This window comes from Lithobates pipiens, unplaced genomic scaffold (genome assembly GCF_037356315.1).
Source record: "Lithobates pipiens isolate NorthernLeopardFrog02 unplaced genomic scaffold, aLitPip1_a1.2 Scaffold_1, whole genome shotgun sequence".
Lineage (NCBI taxonomy): Eukaryota > Metazoa > Chordata > Amphibia > Anura > Ranidae > Lithobates > Lithobates pipiens.
In genome coordinates, this window is record NW_027507685.1 from 108,350,655 (window position 1) to 108,371,741 (window position 21,087).

General features: G+C 43.7%; 1 protein-coding gene across 1 annotated transcript; it reads right to left on the minus strand.

The window, feature by feature from the left end:
- Nucleotides 1-3,166: 3,166 nt before the first annotated feature.
- Nucleotides 3,167-20,814, minus strand: LOC143963278 (proteolipid protein 2-like). Its single transcript, XM_077472876.1, has 5 exons — nucleotides 19,700-20,814; nucleotides 15,916-16,071; nucleotides 15,368-15,466; nucleotides 9,485-9,575; nucleotides 3,167-8,878 (listed from the first exon to the last, which is right to left on the minus strand). Exons 1-5 carry the CDS (start codon nucleotides 19,811-19,813, stop codon nucleotides 8,835-8,837), a joined length of 504 nt encoding a protein of 167 aa, XP_077329002.1. The 5' UTR covers nucleotides 19,814-20,814; the 3' UTR covers nucleotides 3,167-8,834.
- Between the last annotated feature and the right edge of the window lie 273 nt (nucleotides 20,815-21,087).

The window sequence follows — 21,087 nt, forward strand, 5'->3', positions numbered from 1 at the left end:
AAGCACACTCACAAAAAATACACTACGGATCTGGGACACTATAAATAAGAGGTATGGGTGGACATACAATTCACCATATATTCCGTTGTTGGATAATATTTTTTTCAGACCAGGGCAAGAGGAGTACATATATTTTAGTAGGTGGGCTAGGAAAGATAGTATTAGATTACACGAGGTTATGGTTGGGGATAGATTATGCACATATGAAGAAATCATTGGGAAATGGGGTCATAAACCTTTAGACAAATGGAGACATTCACAATTATTCTACTTTGCCCAGTCCTTGCCTCACCCTTTGAGGGGTAAGGAGAGGTTGAGGCCCTTAGAAAAATTACTTGCGAACCGGAACAGCCTGGTAAAAAGAACAACAAAAATATATAAAATTATGTTAGAAGAAGAGGGAAATAAATATCCTGAGTACCTGGGCAAATGGGAAAGGGAAATAGGTTCTCTAAGCAGCGATGAACAGAGAAATAAAATACTGAGACGTACGTATTCAGTAGCGATAGACTCACAAACTAGGGAGATGTCCTATAAACTACTGTCTAGGTGGTATATAACTCCACAGCAAGGAAATAAGATCAGCAAGGAAAATTCCTCTAGGTGCTGGAGGGGTTGCTCGGCGGAGGGATCCTTTGCTCACCTATGGTGGGACTGCCCTAAAATACAAGTATTCTGGGGGAAAATAATAGAAGCAAGTTTGGAGGTAACAGGTGAAAGGATTAGAAGGGATCCCTGGGTGTGCCTATTCCATGGCACAGCAGCTGGAGAGGAAGAATACGGACAGACCTTGACCCCCTGTTTATTGAATTCTGCCAAAGCTTTGATCCCACGGAAATGGAAAAATCAAGATCCCCCCACAATGAAGGAATGGGTAGAGAGTTTGGAAAAAGTAAGAAATATCGAAGCTAGGATATTTAAGTCAGAAAATGTTGAGGAGAGGTATCTGAATAAGTGGAGACAGTGGTTACACTTCAGAAAATCTGACAATTATTGGAAATTACTTGAATGTTAGCGATCCCGATTAATAGAAGGACCGAGTGAGAGGGGGGGGGGGGGAGGGAGTGGACGGGGGGTTTTCTTATTGGAGACAATGTTAAAAAGGAATCAATTTTGTATTAAAATGAGATTGTTTGTTAAACTTGAAAAATAAAGAATTATAAAAAAAAAAAAAAAAAAAAAAGGAACACAGAGGGATAAAGACACAATAAGCAAAATATTAAGATTAACACATTTTTCGGCAATAGACAGTAAAACAGCCGAAATGAACTATAAGTGCCTAACTAGATGGTACAACACCCCAGATAAGACTGCAAAATACCAACAGGGAAGATCGGCAGAATGTTGGAGGGGCTGTAAAACCACAGGAACAATGGCACATCTATGGTGGGGATGCCCAAAAATCTAAATCCATTGGGGAAAGATCTTGCAAAAGATAAGAGAAATAACTAAAATAAGCGTGAAGGCGGATCCTTGGATTGTACTTTTCCACGGAACAAAGAGTAACGAAAAACAATATCAAGAAACTATCATCCCACACCTCCTTAACGCAGCAAAGAAACTGATTCCTAAAAAGTGGCAGGAGGTGGAAAGTCCAACGATGTGGGAGTGGGTAGATGCAGTTGAAGAGGTGTATAAGATGGAAAAGTTGAGTAGTGGAGAAGATAATAAAAGAGAAGCAGTAATAAAAAAATGGAAATGTTGGAAAGATTTTAAGAAGGATTGGAGTTACGCAGAATATTTAAGACCATAATAGACCAATATGGGAGGAGGATAAGAGGAGACGGGGAAAACGCTGACATTTAGCTTGGGAAAAGAGGGGGGGATGGGTAATGGGAATGGGAATAATAAAGAGGTGTATGATGAATAAAAGATATGAATTTAATAAGGGAAAAATAGTTAATTTAATTGTTATTGATATTGTTACTTTCTGATATATAATGAGATGCTACAATGATGTGAAGACGAAAGGAGACAGTGATGAACGGAAAGTTGATTTATGTCCCTCTAGAGAATTCGCTGACGTGGCAAAAAAAAAAAAAAAAAAAAAAAAAGTGTGCCCATTCTAGAGCTGATAACATTGAGGATATTCAGTATCATTTTAAAGAACAGTTTTTTGTGGGTAAGAGGCATAGGGGAGGAGTATGGATGGTAAAAAAGTGGGAAGTATGTGCAGGTGAGGGAGAGGAATGTAGAGGGTCTAACAGTGAGCACTATGTACATGAGAGGAGTGCAGAGGGTATGGCAGAAGGCACTATGTACAGGAGAGGAGTGTGAAGGGTATGACAGTGGGCAGTATGCACAGCAGAGGAGTGTAGAGGGTATGACATTGGACACTATGTATAAGAGAAGAGTGTGGAGGGTATAACATTGAGCAATATGTACAGGAGAGAAGTGTGGAAAGTAGGACAGTAAGCAGTAATTACAGGAGAGGAGTGTGGAGGGAGGGTATGACGGTGGGCACTATGTATAGGAGAGGAGTATGGAGGGTATGACAGTGAGTAGTATGTACAGGAGAGGAGTGTGGAAGGAATTACAGTGGGCACTATGTATAGGAGAGAAATGTTGGAGGTATGACAGTGGGCACTATGTATAGGAGAGGAGTGTGTAGGGTATGACAATGAGTAGTATGTAAAGGAGAGGAGTGTGGAGGGTATTACAATGGGCACTATGTATAGGAGGGAAGTGTGGCGGGTACGACAGTGGGCACTATGTACAGGAGAGAAGTGTATGAGAAGTGTATGACAGCGGGCACTATGTACAGGAGAGGAGTGTGTGAGATATGACAGCGGGTGTTATTCCTGTGGGAATGGAGCTCCTGTACTTTTTCCACAACAGGAACTCAGTTCCCGTTAGCAGCCGCGTCCTGCAAGACTTTGAAGTATGCGAGCTGTGTGGCAGATGCTACACCAGCAGCCACGGCACAGCTCGCAATAGTAAGTGCCGCACACCAGGGGTGGACTGACCATTCAGGCATTGCCAGTAGCGGGTCCCATGACAGCTTCCTCTTTGATCTACCTGTCAATCACAACTAGCTGACAGGTAGATCAGGTCCCTGCTGCTAAGAGATTGTATTTAGTCAGAACTCTCGTGATGCGCTCCTCCCCGCCAGCCCCTCCTGATTTTCTGTCTCCTCATTCCCCCCCCCCCCCCCCCCCCAGTCTCCTGCATACTTGCTCTGTGTGTCCCGCTGAATCCCCCCCCCCCCTCATCTATCTTCAGTGCCATATGATGAGAGAACCCAGAGGAGGAGCACAGCTATTCTGCTCACAGGACATGCAGGGAGAGAGGTGAGCTGAGTGAGGAACATCAGTTTGGGGTGGTAAGCTGAGCACAATACCTGGCAAAGTTTAATGCCAGGAGAGAAGTTTATGTGGAAATATGTGAAGGGTTGGAATAGCAGCCAATGTGTGTTGGAGCCCCTGCAGAGTTTGCAGCCCCCCAAGCTGACATACATCTCTTAAGCATTCTGTCCAGATAATGTGCAGTTCATTTATGACCTTTCCATTTAACCCTGCGTTATCCAAATTCTGTTCAATGAAAAGTGTAAACTCACCACATAAACACTCTATATACAAAATAACATTCCCCAATAAAGATCAGAACATGATGTTCACATTTGCATGGAAGCAAATGATCACATGATTATTCAGAGAATTGCTGTATTTATGTTTATTGGGGATTTTTATTTTTTTTATGTACTAACAGTTAAGCTTCATACACACAATACGAAAATTGGATGAAAAATGCCACTTTTGAAGGGCTCGTGCATATGAGCATATCTTTTTTTTTTTTTTTTTTTGGTGGGGGAGTGGATCTTGGGTGGGAGTTCCCACACTTTTTTCCCCAGGACATGACCCCTGGTGGAGAGTATGACAGTAGGCATTATGTATAGGAGAGAAGTGTGGAGAGTATGACAGTGGACACTATGTATAGGAGAGAAGTGTGGAGAGTATGACAGTGGGCACTATGTATAGAAGAGAAGTGTGGAGAGTATGACAGTGGGCACTATGTATAGGAGAGAAGTGTGGAAAGTATGACAGTGGGCACTATGTATAGGAGAGAAGTGTGGAGAGTATGACAGTGGGCACTATGTATAGGAGAGAAGTGTGGAAAGTATGACAGTGGGCACTATGTATAGGAGAGAAGTGTGGAGAGTATGACAGTGGGCACTATGTATAGAAGAGAAGTGTGGAGAGTATGACAGTGGGCACTATGTATAGAAGAGAAGTGTGGAGAGTATGACAGTGGGCACTATGTATAGGAGAGAAGTGTGGAGAGTATGACAGTGGGCACTATGTATAGAAGAGAAGTGTGGAGAGTATGACAGTGGGCACTATGTATAGGAGAGAAGTGTGGAAAGTATGACAGTGGGCACTATGTATAGGAGAGAAGTGTAGAGAGTATGACAGTGGGCACTATGTACAGTATAGGAGAGGCAGATGAAGTAATTTGGGAAGGAAAAATGTAAAGGTTTGTGGAAGGATGTTTAGGGACTGCGTAATGGTTAAGCGGGCCATACATGGATTGAAATTACACCAATTAAGCAGAGACCAGCCATAGTGGATCTATGTATGGGCTAGCTGGTTTTATGCAAGTCAACCTATTAACCGACTTGAGTACAACCAGCCTGTCAGGTTTTCCCCAAAACAATCAGTGCTGCCAGCTATAGTTAGCAACACTAATCATTGTATTCACTGGCAGAACACAATAACACTGCGAGAGTGATTGCCCCATTCACAGGTCAGCAGGTGAGAGGGTGTGTGGGGACAGGCTGGGGAGAGATACTAGTCAGTCCCTGGGTAGGCACTGGTTAGTATCAGAGCCAGATACACACAGGTTACATACGCCACGATCGTTAGAGCGAGAGCAATAATTCTAGCACTAGACCTCCTCTGTAACTCTAAACATGTAACCTGTAAAAAAAATGTAAAGCATCGCTTAGTACACAACAAAAAATCGTGCTAACTTTAGTGTTTTTTTTTATGAATGAAACAGTTTCTTTCCAAAAAAAGTTTGAAAAATTGCTGCGCAAATATCGTGTAACATAAAAAGTTGCAAAGACCACCATTTTATTCCATAGTGTCTGCTAAAACAATATATAATGCTTGAGGGTTCTGAGTAATTTTTTAGCATAAAAAAAGATGACTTTTACATGTAGGAGAGAAGTCTCAGAATGGGCCTGGGTGGCAAGGGGTTAATTATCATAAGTAATATACAAATAATTATTATAAGCTCTGTGAGTTCATCCTCTCAGTCTGCTGCAGAGTGTTCCAGCTTGTATTTATACTGGCCGCTCTGTATGTAGCTTCTGACAGGCTGCACAAGGAGCCCTGTATCTCTGGAACCATAGATGATAGCAGCCCCATATTTTAACCAGTGCTGGAGTGGGTCTTTAGCTACCTACCCCCCAAAATTGGGGTCTCTGTGACACCTGATCGCCAAGCTACAATCCTCAAAGTCAACTTTTTTTTGATTTTTTTTTTGGGCAAATGGGCAAATTGAGAAAGGGGCCTAGAGCTGCAGCTCCAATAGCCCCTATGTTAATCCGGCCCTGTGCAAATGTTATAAATGGAGTAAAATAAGTATTTGATCCCCTACCAACCAACAGTAATTCTGGCTCCCACAGACGGTCTACAGTAGGTGCTCATGTGATACGCAGATTAGTCCTGTCAATGTAGGAAGGTCCTCTTAACGACAACTCGTTATGTGTATAAAAGACACCTGTCCACAGAATATTTCTTCCATTCAAACCTCACCATCATGGGCAAGATCAAAGAGCTGTCAAAGAACGTCAGGGACAAGATTGTAGACCTGCACAAGGCTGGAATGGGCCACAAGACCATCAGCAAGAAGCTTGGTGAGAAAGAGACAACTGTTGGAGTGATTATTCTCAAATGGATGAAATATAAAATAACCATCGGTCGCCCTTGGTCTGGAGCTCCATGCAAGGTTTTGCCTCATGGGGTGACCATGGTCATGAGAAAAGTGAGGGATCAGCCCAGAACTACAAAGGAAGAGCTTGTGAATGATCTCAAGGCAGTTGGGACTGCAGTCACCAAACAAACCATTGGTAACACAGTACACTGCCATGCATTGAAATCCTGCAGCTCCCGCAAGGTCCCCATCCTCAACAAAACTCATGTACAGGTCCATCTGAAGTTTGCCAGTGAACATCTAAATGATTCAGAGAAGAATTGGGAGAAAGCAATGTGGTCAGATGAGATCAAAATTGAGCTCTTTGGCATTAAGTCGACTCACCGTGTTTGGAGGAAGAAAAATGCTGACTGTGACCCTAAGAACAGCATCTACAGTCAAGCACTGAGGTGGAAACATTATGCTTTGGGGCGGTTTCTTGGCTGGTACAGGCCGACGTTGACGTATTGAAGGGCCAAAGGATGGGACCACGTATTGTAAAATCTTGGATGAGAACCTTCTTACCTCAGCCAGAACACTGAAGATGGGTCGTGGACGGGTCTTCCAGCAGGACAATGACCAAAAATATACCAAGGCAACAAAGGAATGGCTCAAGAAGAACCACATTAAGGTCATGAAGTGGCCAAGCCAATCTCCAGACCATAATCCTATAGAACAGTTGTCATCGACCCTGTCCTCGGGGCCCACTAACAGGCCAGTTTTTATGTATTACCTTGGGGAGATGCAGACTAGAATACTGCAATCACTGAGCAGCAAATGATATCACCTGTGATGTATTTCAGTTATCTTGCAAACCTGGTCTGTTAGTGGGCCCTGAGGACAGGGTTGATGACCATGCTATAAATGACATACTATGGGGACCTTGCAGCACACAAAGATTGTACAATCAAATCCTAACATAGGTGGTCCATTTTAGGAAGACAAGGCAATAGTACTTGTAGAAGGGAGGACACGCTGCTTGAGTCTTAGGGAATAGAGGTGATCAGCTTTAACATAGACTTATTTACCTGATACTGAAAGGTCAGCCTTGGGTGGACTCTAATGGGAAGTCCTCCAGGGGTCCATATTTTTAGGGAAAAATGCCTTTGAAGCTCGAGGGTCTATGTTTACTATTTTATCTGTGTGAAGCTGAGCCGGTACGATTTTGCACTATGACAACATGTGATACTGATAAATTTTTCGACATTTCCAGGTTGTGTCTGACCCTTTTATGAAGATGTCAAGCAAACGTTGAGAATGGGATCCATTGCGGTCCATTGTGGCCCCCTAATTATGCTTCCATTTATGTAAATTTGCATTACAACCCCTATCAAAATGTTTTGAATGCTTTCACATCATGCTTTCATGTATTTAAGGACTTAACAGGGTCCCTTTCAGCAGTTAGGCAAAGTCACCGCAGTAGCTAATCTACCCGGCCTCTAGTTCAGGGATTCTCAACCTTTTCGAGACCCAGGACCAAGAAATTTGTCCAAAGTCTTCAATGTCCCATTGATTTAAAAAAAAAAAAAAAAAGTTTATACCCTGACAATAAAAGTATGGGAATACCAAATATGTATTAAAATTCTGGAAGAATGTGGAGGGGGTGGGTGCTACTATGGGGGATAGGGGGCTTAGAAGATTCAGCAGAAGACTTGGTGGCCTTGTAGGGGATGAGGTTTCTGGAGGGGCTGTGGGAGACTGTGAGGGAAGGGGGTCTCTGGAGGGGGCTGGGGGCTTTGCAGAGAAGCTGTGAGAGACTGGAGGGTGCTGCAGATGCTGGGGGAGGTTGGAGAGGCAGTGTGGCATACCGTTGGAGGGCAGTATGGGGCGTTGCAGGCTCGGCAGTAGGCTGCAGCGCATTGCAGAAAGTGTGACAGGATGGAGAGTAGAATGATAGATTGGGGGCACTGTGGGAAGTTGGAGAGTAGTATTGAAGGTTAAGTGGGGGGGGGAGGGAGGGGGAACTTTGAGAGATTGGAGAGTAGAATTGAAAATTGAGCACTCTGGGAGGTTGGAGAGTAGTAGTGAAGGTTAAGGTGGGGCACCGTGGGAGGTTGAAGAGTAGAATGGAAGCTTGGGGGCACTGTGGGAGGCTGGAGAGTAGTGTTGAAGGTTAAGTGGGGGGGGGGATTGGAGAATAGAATTGAAAGCTGGGACACTCTGGGAGGTTGGAGAGTAGTATCGAAGGTTAAAGGGAGGGCACTGTGGGAGGTTGGAGAGTATAATAGAAGGTTGGAGCACTCTGGGAGGTTGGAGAGTAGTATTAAAGGCTACATGGGGAGACTGTGGGAGGTTGGAGAATAGAATAGAAGGTTTGGGCACTCGGGGAGGTTGGAGAGTAGTATCAAAGGTTAAGGGGGGACACTTTAGGAGGTTGGAAAGTAGAATTGAAAGTTGGGGCACTGCGGCAGGTTGAAGAGTAGTATCGAAGCTTAAAGGAGGGAGGTCAATGTGAGAGGTTGGAAAGTAGAATGGAAGGTTGGAGTACTCTGGAGGTTGGAGAGTAGTATCGAAGGTAAAGGGAGGGGGGCACTGTGGGAGGATGGAGAGTAGAATGGAAGGTTGGGGCACCCTGGGAGGTTGGAGAGCAGTTTTGAAAGTTAATGAGGGACATTGTGGGAGGTTGGAGAGTAGAATGGAAGGTTGGGGCACCGTGGGAAATTGTAGAGTAGTATCAAAGGTTAAGGCGGACACGGTGGGAGGTTGGAGAGTAAGATGGAAGGTTGGGGCACTATGGGAGATTGGAGAGTAGTTGTGTAGTAGATCATTTTGTTTATGTTTCTTTTCTGTCACACACCCAGTCCCACATTCCATTTCCGAGCTTCCTCATCCCAGATCCTTCGGTGCCGGTTTTCACAGTGCGAGGAGGTGGAGCCAGGAACGGACATTACACAATAAATGAGCCAAGAGTCGAGAGTTCATGGGAGTTGATGAGGATGCATTTTGGGTTCTCCTGGTCCATCTGTGTACACATATTACAATGTTATTTTGGATAAAACAGACATATGTCCCAAATCTACCTATTGTTTGTTTTTTGTTTTTTTGCAATGCTCATGGTGCTGCTTTTATTTGCAGCATGCATTTATTTCACCATAGACATATCTGCAGCTGCTAATCACACTCTATGTATAAAAAGTTTTCTAGACATATGTGACAAACATCTTCATAGCTCCAAAAACTTGCAATCTTCTGTGTAATATAATTATTACTAATGGTCATCTAGTAGCCACAATCAGTTTTTTTGGTATCAGTGGGAGGAATAGTGTTCCATCATTGGTATCAGTGGGAGGAATAGTGCCCCATCATTGGTATCATGAGGAGAAATAGTGTCCCATCATCCTATCATTGGTGTCAGTGGGGAAAATAGTGCCCCATTGTTGGGGTCACTGGTAGGAATAGTATCACTATCACTTTTGTTTAGTGCCAGGTCCTGGGGCAGGGTCCCTCCCACATATAAATGACCACATCCCTTTTCTAACACACCAGCCATTTTTTAAACCAGCAATCCTGTGCAAATGAACCAGATCCTATCGGGAAGAAGAAGAACAAGAAGGAGAAGTGTACTTACTGACAGCGGCTTGTGCTTTTGGTTTTCTCAATTTGGGGAAGGTGAGGTAGGAATCATATCCAAACAGGACAGAGGTGAATAGGCCGAATACCTGCAATGATGGGAGCGATTGTTAAATATACAATGGTCATGTGACCACACCGCTTGTATGTTATACTGATTGATAGTGAGAGCTCAAGCTGCCAAATCCAACAGCTTTTTGTGGACCCTCTGGAGGGTGTGACTGAACCCAGGGTTGCTACTTTTTCTTCAAGCCAAACCTGAACACTTTAGCAGCGCACAGTAAAAATGGTTTTGTTTTAGCATACACTATAGGTTTGTAACGGGCCTAAGACACCTTTGGGCACTCCAAAGAGAATAGCAATGCAGTGTGCACAGTGCCCCCTCATCCTCCTGTCAAATCCTGTTCCGAGCCACATTCCTGTTTGAATAATGTGTCCGGGTTTCAGGTAGTAAGGCCGGGGGAAGCCCAGATAAGCATACCTCAAATTAAAAAGATCTTGGCAAAGGTAGAGGGATCATTGAAAACAGACAATGGACAGTTCTTAGGCTGAGTGGAAGAGATGGAAGAGAAACTGATATGTACGATCAAAAACTAGAAGAGATTAATGAGCAGATGAGGTCTCTGCAGAGAGCCAATAGATCGCTCTTATATAAAATGGAGGACCAAGAAAATCTAAGCCGCCATAAAAATCTATGCATAAGAGGCCTCCCAGAGAAGTACAAAGATAACAGGGGTTATGGTAGGGCTATTCAATCCTATGCTAGGAAAAGAAACTACAGAAATACTAAAAATAGAGTGCATAAGATCACAAGATATCAAACTCAGGCTACAGATACCCCTATAGATGCGATAGTGAGGGTTCATTATATGGAGGAAAAAAAATCGATAATCATGGAAAAAATAAGGGGGTCGACTAGAATCTCTCATGAAGGAACAAACCTGCAGATATTTATGGACTTATCAGGAGACACTCTGACCAAAAGAAGGCTTTTAAAGCCACCGACTGAGAAAATGCGGACATCCAATATCCCATATTGCTGGGGTATCCCAGCTTGCCTTAAAGTAAAAAAATATGGACGCACCGCAGTACTGAGATTCCCTGAAGACCTAGGGGATTTCTGTACTAAGCTGAACCTCTACCTTTCCACCATTACCAGGATGGGAAGAAAGTACAGGAACATCATGGGCCCCACAATGGACTCATAGGGAGGAATTATTGAATAATGAGAGATATTTAAAGAATATAGAGGCCTGAGAGTTGTCTGAGAACAGAAGATGAAAAGAAAGAAAGGGTTACAATGGGGGGAGGGGGGCAAAGGGTAGGATGGCAGTTGTGGGGGGGAGGTGTGGAGGGGTTGGTGGAGGTATGGACATTAGGCGACACATTGATAGGGACCGCCTGCTCTGTACAGTGAACAAGGGCTGGTGACTTGTTCAGTCTTCTACAGGGGTATTCTCCCTGAGAGGATGGGTGGGGGTGGTAGGGTGGGGTGAGGTGTTGGGGGGGTCTTTTTCCCTTTTTTTTTCTCTCTCTCTCTCTTGCTCTCCCTCTCTTTCAAGGGACATCAAGGGGAAGGAAGGACTGACAGGTAGGTGCTCCTTTTGATGAATCATAGCTACAATAAACTTAGTGAGTTGTCTAAATACTCCTAGTAAAAGGTATAAAGTAAATAAAGAATTGCATTTCTATCTGGCGAAAGTGGGTTTGCCTCCAGGAAACGCACATCGCACATGCCTCTGGGTGCAGATTGTCTTCGCACTTGTTCCCCATGTGGTTCTATGGCGATTCAACATCTAGCTGATCCCGGGAGTAGCCATATGGTTTCATAAAGCTATGGTATTCGTGGTAAAGGAGCAGCTGGCAGACCCCAAAGGAAGGTTTAATTTCATAAAAGGGCAGAGGTTTATTATGGATTGTACTTTTGCAAGAATTTACGCCCCAAATAGGGATCCAGATATGTTCCTAAGGAAAACCCTGAAAAAACTGTTGGTATTCAAAGAAGGTAAACTTATGATAGTAGGAGACCTTAACTTGAGTATAGATCCAGGGGTAGATATTATAGGGGGCCCACCTAGTTTTTCCAGCTCAGAGGCGGGGGAAGTAAAGAGATTATTATTAGAGTGTCCGCTAGTACACGCATGGAGGAATAGACACCCAGAGATTCGGGATTATACATTTTATTCCTCAGGGCATGGGTCATTCTCACGGATTGATTATGTGTTAATAGAACACCAATTGCTACCCTGTCTTAAAAATGCTGATATAAAAACAATTACTCTCTCGGACCATGCCCCGGGTAGTGATGCAATTAGAAATACAGGGAGGTCCCCCTGGGGAAAGAATTGGAAACTAAATGACTCCCTTATTCAGGATCTTGAGATAATTAAAAAGATAGAAAAAAAAAACTAGCTCCTGCTCTATTAATGATACACACAAGGCTTACATAAGGGGAATATTAATAGGGGTGGGAGCAAGAAGGAAGAGAAGGAGAAAATGAGCACCCTCTATCGGGAGATATGGGATTTATAAAAAATGACGAGACCTAAGGGTATCCCAGAGAAACAAGAACTAACGAAAAAAAAGATGAGCTCGCAGAATTACTAGAACAGGAGAAAAAAACGAGCATTTCACATAGTTAATAATGAAAGGTATCATTGGGGTAATAAATCCGGGAAATGGTTGGCTAGAGCAATAACGGAAAAGAAAATGCATCCTTTATCCCCAAAATTAAGGGGAGATTGTGCATTCATCCCCTGAAATAGCCAAGGTATTCCACTCATATTACAGTTCGCTGTATAATGTGAGACCGAAGGGGAAGGACGGAGGTGGACGAGGAGAGAATTTGGAAGTTCAAGAGTACCTGTAGGGCCTAGACCTCCCCACAGTGCCTAAGGAGGAGTTGGAACAACTAGAGGCTCTGAATACACAGGAAGAAGTGCTGAGGGCAATAACAAATATGGGTAAGAGCCCAGTCCCCGACAGGTACTCTATTTTATATTATAAAAGATTCCAAAAGCTCCTGATTCCTAAAGTATGCGATTACCTGAATATGCTAGCAGAAGTAGAGAATCTACGGGAGGAGTCACTGCTGACTTATTTAACTCTTATTTTGAAGGAGGGGAAGGACCCAGCTGATCCCGCGAGCTATAGACCGATATCTCTTTTAAATACAGACATAAAGATCTTCACTAAAATAATCGCAGAGAGATTAAAACCATTGCTACCTAGATGGATTCATAACGACCAGGTAGGGTTGGTGATGGGGAGAGAGGGGAGCTATAACTGCCTGAAGTCCCTGTGTTCCTGATACATGAAGTAAGAGGGAAGGAGACCCCAGTCCTACTGCTGTCAATAGATGCAGAAAAGTCCTTTGATGGGGTGGACTGGGGTTTTATGTTTGGAACACTAATGCTGTGTACACACGATCAGACTATCCGGCGGACTTAGTCTGGCGGACAAACCGCCAGAAAGTCCGTCGGACTTTCCAAACTAGCTGACCTGCCCGCTCGCAACCGGACTTCGCTGGACTTTTGAAATGAGCGTACTTGCCCACACACGGAGGAAAGTCCGTTCATTTTGAACGCGGCTCCAGGTAGCCGGGACTAGCGAAGGAAGTCAATGTTGCTGCCAAAAAAAACACAGGCCACGTGCCCTCAACATAGGGGGGTGCTTTGGGGAAGGGGGGGCCCTGCGGCTCCCCCACCCCAAAGCACCATGTCCCCATGTTGTTGAGGACAAGGGCCTCTTCCCAACAATCCTGGCCGTTGGTTGTCGGGGTCTGCAGGAGGGGTGCTTATCGGAATCGGGGGGCCCCCTTTAATAAGGGGGCCCCCAGATACCAGCCCCCCACCCTATGTGAATGAGTATGGGGTACAATGTACCCCTACCCATTCACCTGGTGAAAAAAATTTAAATAAAACACAACACAAGATTTTAAAATAATTTATTGCACAGCTCCGGTGGTCTTCTTCCATCTTGGGGGGTCTTCTCCCCGGACTCCTCCACTATTTTCTGCTCCCCTCGATGTTGAGGGCACGCGGCCTGGTACGGCTCGTCCCCACCACCTTTCCTGACCGGCCGGGTTGCGTGCTCGGATAAGGGTCTTATATGGACCTTGGGGGGGACTTTTCTCTGTGTGTGGGAAAGTCCATTCATTTCAAAAGTCTGGCGGACTAGCACACAGACGGCCGGATTGACAATTTTTGAGTCAAAACTACTTTCTAAGCTCACACACGGGCAGATTGTCCAGCGGACTCTGGTCCGCCGGATAGTCTGATCGTGTCTACACGGCATAAGACATTTGGGTGTGGGGGAAAGGATGATGCGATGGATAACTGCTTTAGATCATCACCCAATGGCTAACATTAGAACTAATGGCAATCTATCCCCTCCCCTCAAACTATTTAATAGGACAAGGCAAGGATGCCCCCCCTCTCCAATGCTCATAATAGCATTGGAACCCCCGTTATCCGCAAAAGCACAGATATCAGAGGAATGAGAGTAGAGGAGAGGGATTATAGGGTGGCTGTATACGCGGATGATCTGCTATTTTATATTTCCAATCCCAGGCTAGTAATCCCAAGTGTGTTAGAGGAGTTGGATCGATATGGCAAGCTGACAAACTTTAAAATCAGAAATTCTGAATATAACTACCCCAACCTAAATTCCCCTTTGTATGGTGCAGAGAGGAACTGGGATACTTGGGAATAAAGTTAACTGCATCTTTAGCAACTCTGTACAAGGCTAATTATATCCCAATGCTCAACCACGTCAGCCCCGGAAGAAATTACCCCCTTCCTGACCAGAGCACTTTTTGCGATACGGCACTAAGTTGCTTTAACTGACAATTGCGTGGCCGTGCGACGTTGTACAAACCTTTTTTTCCCCACAAATAGAGTTTTCTTTAGGTGGTATTTAATCACCTCTGCGTTTTTAATTTTTTGCGCTAGAAACAAAAATAGAACGACAATTTTGAAAAAAAAGCAATATTTTTTGATACAATAAAATATCCCCCAAAAATATATTAAAAAAATCGTATTTCTTTCTCAGTTTAGGCCGATATATATCCTTCTACATAGTTTTGGTAAACAAAACTCGCAAATAAGCATCTATTGATTGGTTTGCACAAAAGTTATAGCATCTACAAAATAGGGGATAGATTTATGGCATTTATATTATTCATTTTTTTAAATTAGTAATGGCGGTGATCTGCAATTTTTATCGTGACTGACATTATGGCGGACACATCGGACACTTTTGAACTATTTTGGGACCATTGTCATTTATACACCGAAATTTCCATTTGGTGTACCTCTAGCAGACATGATACAGCAGATGGTCAGAGACTGCAGACATTATACAAGAGATCAATGCAACCTCACCAGTGTCCATTAGATGCAGCCTACCAGTGGCGTCAGATGCAGCCTCACCAGTAGCCCGTCAGAGGCAGCCTCACCAGTGGCCCATCAGATGTAGCCTCACCAGTAGCCCGTCAGATGTAGCCTTACCAGTGCCCATCAGATGCAGCCTACCAGTGCCGTCAGATGCAGCCTACCAGTGATCGTCAGATGCAGCCTACCAGTGCCCGTCAGATGCAGCCTACCAGTGCCCGTCAGATGCAGCCTACCAGTGCCCATCAGACTCTATTCGGATCGCTGCAAAACCGTTTTATGGTGGCCAATCTCAGCAAGCAAACACCATCCATGGGCACAAACCTAACCTAACACGCCAGAAAATTCAGCCTCATGAACAATCTAGGGAAGCCTGTCTGTTTTCTCTGTTCCTTCTTTTTTCTGGGGGTGAATTCAGAATGTGAAATGTGAAAATTGTGAGGCCATCAACATAGTAAATTCATATTTTGGACAACCCAAGTACTTACCGCTGCTGCGATACCGGAATTATCAATAAACCTCCAGGTTAAAGAAATCAAAGAAAAGATGAAAAACAGACCACAGCCGATGGCGGCCCGAAAGAAATCCTGAAATAGGAAGAATAAATACAAAAAAAAAAGCATTACTATCTTACTTTGGGGTGTGCATTATTAATGCTCTATTGGCACTGTCATCTCTGTTTTTAGCCACTAGGTGGGGCTGCATGCTCTCTTTAGTGAGTTTTATGCAGTTGGAAGCTGTAATTGCCTATTTGTTTTCTACTGTTTTGTACGTTACAACTTTGCATTCTTTTGAGAGTGTTTATGGAACATGTATGCTTGACTATGGTCAAATAAAACTTTCTTCTGATTTAAAAAAAAAAAAATGCAGAAAATGTTTCTTTGATAAATAGATTAATACAGATCAGCCAATTTCTGTATTCACAGAACATTCAACTGAACCTTCCTTCTAGAGACTGGAGAGGTGGGACACAGCCATTAAAACTCACAGAGCTCCATATCACAAATGTGGAAACCGGCAAATAGGTGCCACTTACTGTCCAGCCCCAGTGCACATAGGGGAATTCCAGGTCATATTTTGTAGCGAAGATCAGGAAAAGAATGAGGCAATATATGAATTCTGAGAGGGAGAAGCCCATGTACCCCGGAGTCCACGAGGCAGCGTGACACACCGTGATCACCAGGCACAGCACCTGCCGAGACAAAACCACGTGCAATTCTAGGGTATTGACCTGGAGGCCTAGTGAATCCTGATTATATATACACAATAGCAAAGCTCCCAAATGTCCCAAATTTCAAGGGACTGTCCCGGATTTTTGAGGGACTGCCCCAGATTTCGAGGGACTGCCCCTGATTTAGAACAAATCTGTCCCTCTTTCCTCCTTATTTGTCTCTCATTTTGATCTCATGATGGTATTGAATATAAAATGCACTTTTTATCTTTTAAAAAGATTTTCTCAGTGCTAAACCTCATCCAATTTCTATATTGCTGCATTTTCAAATGTCAAAAGCCATTATAAAGGAATAGTAGTGGTAAACAAAAAGCACTTGTGGGTTTAACAAATTATTTTTTTTTGTTCTACAATTCTCCTTTAGCCCTTGTACACACGGTCGGACATTCTGACAACCAAATCCATTGGATTTTGTCCGACGGATTTTGTCAGAAACTGTTGCATACACACGGTCGGACAAAGTTGTCGGAAAATCCGATTGTACATAACGTGATGACGTTATTTAGTTACGACGGGACTACGTTCAGGCTAGGAGCCAATAGCTTTGGTCTAGGAATTTGATCTGAGCATGCATGGCAATTTGTCCGTCGGAGTAGGCTACACATGATCGGAGTATGTCCGATCGGAGCATTTTGACGGAAAATTTTACAGACAAGTTGGAAAACTTGGTCCGTTGGATACTCCAACGGAAACAGTCCGATGGAGACCACACACAGTCAGATTATCCGACAAAACGATCCGTTAGGACACATTCTGTCGGAATCTCCGACCGTGTGTACAAGGGCTTAAAGGGGTGTGACGTATCCTTACATACTTTTGTTAATGGGTGTCCTTCGTTCACATCTCAAAAAGTTGGGAGGTGTGTACAGTCATCTTACTGGGAGGGATCACCACCAGAGAATCGGGAGTATAAATTGTCCTTCCGTGAGGAGAGGGGGGAGGAAAGGAAAAAGAGGAGAAAGGAGAGGAAGAAAGGAGAAGGAGAGGGTGGTAGGAGAGGAAGAAAGGAGAGGGATGAAAGGAGAGGAAGAAAGGAGAGAAAGAGAAAGCAGAGAGATGAAAGGAGAGGGATGAAAGGAGAGGGAGAAAAGGAGAGGGAGAAAAGGAGAGAGAGAAGGGAAAGGAAGAAAGGCAAGGGAGAGAGGAGAGGGATGAAAGGAGAGGGGTGAAAGGAGAGGGAGAAGGGAAAGGAAGAAAGGTGAGGGAGAGAGGAGAGGGAGAAGGGAAAGGAAGAAAGGTGAGGGAGAGAGGAGAGGGAGAATGGAGAAGAGGGAGAAAGGAGGAGAGGGAGAAAAGAGGATGAAAAGAGAGGGAGGGAGAGAGAGAGAGAGAGAGAGAAAGGAGAGGGTTGCACAGAGAGGGAGAAGGGAGAGGAAGAAAGGAGAGGGAGAAAGGAGAGGGAGAAAAGAGAGGGTTGAAAAGAGAGGGAGAAAAGAGAGGGTTGAAAAGAGAGGGAGAAGGGAGAGGAAGAAAGTAGAGGAATGAAAGGAGAGGGAGAAAGGAGAGGAATGAAAGGAGCAGGAGAAGGGAGAGGAAGAAAGAAGAGGGATGAAAGGAGCGGGAGAAAGGAGAGGGATGAAAGGAGAGGGATGAAAGAAGATACATATTTATTTGTATCATTTATCATTTTCCTTCCACTTCACAATTATGTGGCACTTTGTGTTGGTCTATCACATAAAATCCCAATAAAATACATTTAAGTTTTTTGTTGTAACATGAGAAAATGTGGACAATGTCAAGGGGTATGAATACTTTTTCAAGGCACTGTAAATGGGAGAACATGGGATGTGGAGCTGGAGGACGCAGAGGTGGGTGGAAGAGACGGGGGTCAGAAGAGGAGTCAGGAAGATCTCTCTGCTGAAGTATCTATGACATTTCAGAATCTCTGCTTTAACTAGAATCTCACTTTTGAGAGGGAAATCGTCACCCTGGTGTTAGGACATTTTTATCCAGGGAATGAAAATTCTTATTAGTGGGAAATGATGGGATTCATATTCAGAAATACCTGGGATACCTGTGACAAGGTCACAAAAGACATTAAGGGTGTCAATTTACTAAAACTTGAGCACTCGGAATCTGGTAGCCAATCAGCTTCTAACTTCAGCTTGTTTCATTTAGCTTTTTTTTTGTTATATTTAAATTAGGAGTAATGATACCAAACACAGAGGTGCATCCGATGATACCATACAGTCAGAGCAAAATGGATCACAGCATGTTACATACACAGAAAGATGAATGGAGACAAAGCTTCTTTAGCATGTAATAAAATAGGGGCAAGACCGCAAAGATCAACCCAGAGGGGGGGGGGGGGAACCCTTTACTATAAATGCTCTCTGTAAACGCAGGTTGTGTATACACCAGGGCAACCTTCCAACACAGGACGCAGGGGCGCCGCCCCCCAATCCATGTGCCCAGCCCCTAATCTACATGTCGGGCACCGGACACAGATTCCAATGAGGTTCTTTTTTTTGTTGGTAGAAGCACATGATTAGAGTCCGAGGCTCTAATTGGCTTAAAAAAGGATGGGCTCGGGGCGCAGAGCACTGTGCCCTGAGCCCACCCAGCTGTGTGACAACGGCAAATACATTTGCGCTATTGTCTTCCTAATTCTCCTCCTGGCCAATCCCGGCTCAGGAAGCGGGTCCTGAGACCCCGATTGGGACCAGGAGGAGAAGCAATCCTATTGGCCATTAAGGAGGAGACGCAGGGGAATCCACACCACCGCGAAGCCGAGGAATGAGGAGACGCAGGGTGAAGCCGCCACCCAGAGGAGGTTCGCGACCTAGATGGGGTAAGTACGGGGCTGGTAACTGCCAACCGGGGGGGAGGCAGTGTCGGCATTGCCCCCCCACCCCAAAAAATATATACCACCAGCCGCAACTGGTAGACATGACATTGCAATACTTCTTAAGCTTTCATATTTAGCATTTTCCAAGGTAAAATAATAAGAAAAGAAAGAGCCCAACTAGGAACACGGGTTGGTAGAACTTCGATAGTGCTCCAAAATACTTGGAAGTTATTTATCAACGGACACACCTCAAGTAGCGAGTGGCTTATGGTATTTTTTTCTTTTTTATTGTATATATATATATATATATATATATATATATATATATATATATATATATATATATAGATCTATATATAAAAAAAAATGTATTTTATATATACACATATACATACATAAATACATTTTTTTTATATTTCTATATAGATAGATAGATCTATATAAAAAATAAATGATATATATATATATATATTCAATAAAAAATTAGTGCTGCTCTTCCCCCCATCTTATAGCCGCTGGTAAACCTTCTATTGGCGGCTATTTTATTGACCACATCGATCCACTGGCCCACCATTGGGGGAGGGTTCAGTTGAGCATTTGATAATAAAACCTGGAAGCTGATTGGTTACCATGCATAGCTGTACCAGGTTTTGCATGCTCCAGTTTTAGTAAATTAACCCCCTAAATAATAAAACAGTAATAATGGAGAAAAGTCAATTAAAACAATGAAATAAAGAATGGGTTTCTTTTTGGAGGAGAAAGTAAGAAGTGGTCTTGGGGTGGAAGGTGCGGAGATCTTACCGTCTCTGCTGCCAGGATTTTCCCTTTGTTGGTTTGGAGGTACGCGGTGATTAGAGCCATGCAATCATTATCTGGCTGATGTTGCTCCGGTGCTCCGTCTACATCTGACATCATGGCGGGGGTAGGTAGTGGGGTGGCAGTAGGTGAGGGCAGCTCACGGGGCAGGATAGTCTATGTCCTCTTCTTCCCGTCCTCATGCAGAAGTGATGTAGATCACAGTTGGTATGAGGAAGTTACCTGCTTCAGTTTCTTCAGAAATATTACTCAGAATTACTTATTTAGTTACATTGTTAGTTTAGGAAAATAAATTCTTCCCGGATTGCTCAGGAGGTAACCAGATATCACCAACCATGTCTGATATTATTAACCACTTCAGCCCCGGACCAAAGGTCTTTTTACAATTTTGCACTGCACTGCTTTAACTGGTAATAGCGCGGTCATGCAATGTTGTACCCAAACGAAATTTGCGTCCTTTTCTTCCCATAAATAGAGCTTTCTTTTGATGGAATTTGATTGCCTCTGCGATTTTTATTTTTTGCGATATAAATGGAAAAAGACCGAAAATTTTGATAAAAAATGATATTTTCTACTTTTTGTTATAAGAAAAATCGAATAAACTCAATTTTAGTCATACATTTAGGGCAAAATTTATTCAGCCACATGTCTTTAGTAAAAAAAATGTCAATAAGCGTATATTTATTGGTTTGCGCAAAAGTTATAGCGTCTACAAACTAGAGTACATTTTCTGGAATTTACACAGCTTTTAATTTCATAGTTTCATAGTTAGTAAGGTTGAATAAAGACACCAGTCCATCCAGTTCAACCTGAGTGAGTGTCTACAATAGACCCCATCCCTGTACATTGCGCACTCACATTGGTCCCTACCCTCAAGGCGCCCACAATCCAAGGTCCCCATTCATATACTAGGGCCAATTTTGGACAGAAGCCAATTAACCTACCTGCATGTCTTTGGATTGTGGGAGGAAACCGGAGTACCCGGAGGAAACCCACGCAGGCACAGGGAGAACATGCAAACTCCAGGCAGGTAGTGTCGTGGTTGGGATTTGAACCAGCGACCCTTCTTACTGCTAGGTGAGAGTGCTAACCACTACACCACTGTGCCGCCCCTTTTTACAACTGCCTATCTCATTTCTTGAGGTGCTAAAATGGCAGGGCAGTACAAACCCCCCCCCCCCCCAAATGACCCCATTTTGGAAAGTAGACACCCCAAGGAAGTTGTTGAGAGGCATGTTGAGCCCATTGAATATTTTTTTTGTCCCAAGTGATTAAATAATGACACAAAAAAAAAAAAAACTTTACAAAAAGTTGTCACTAAATGATATATTGCTCACACATGCCATAGTTATATGTGGAATTGCACCCAAAAA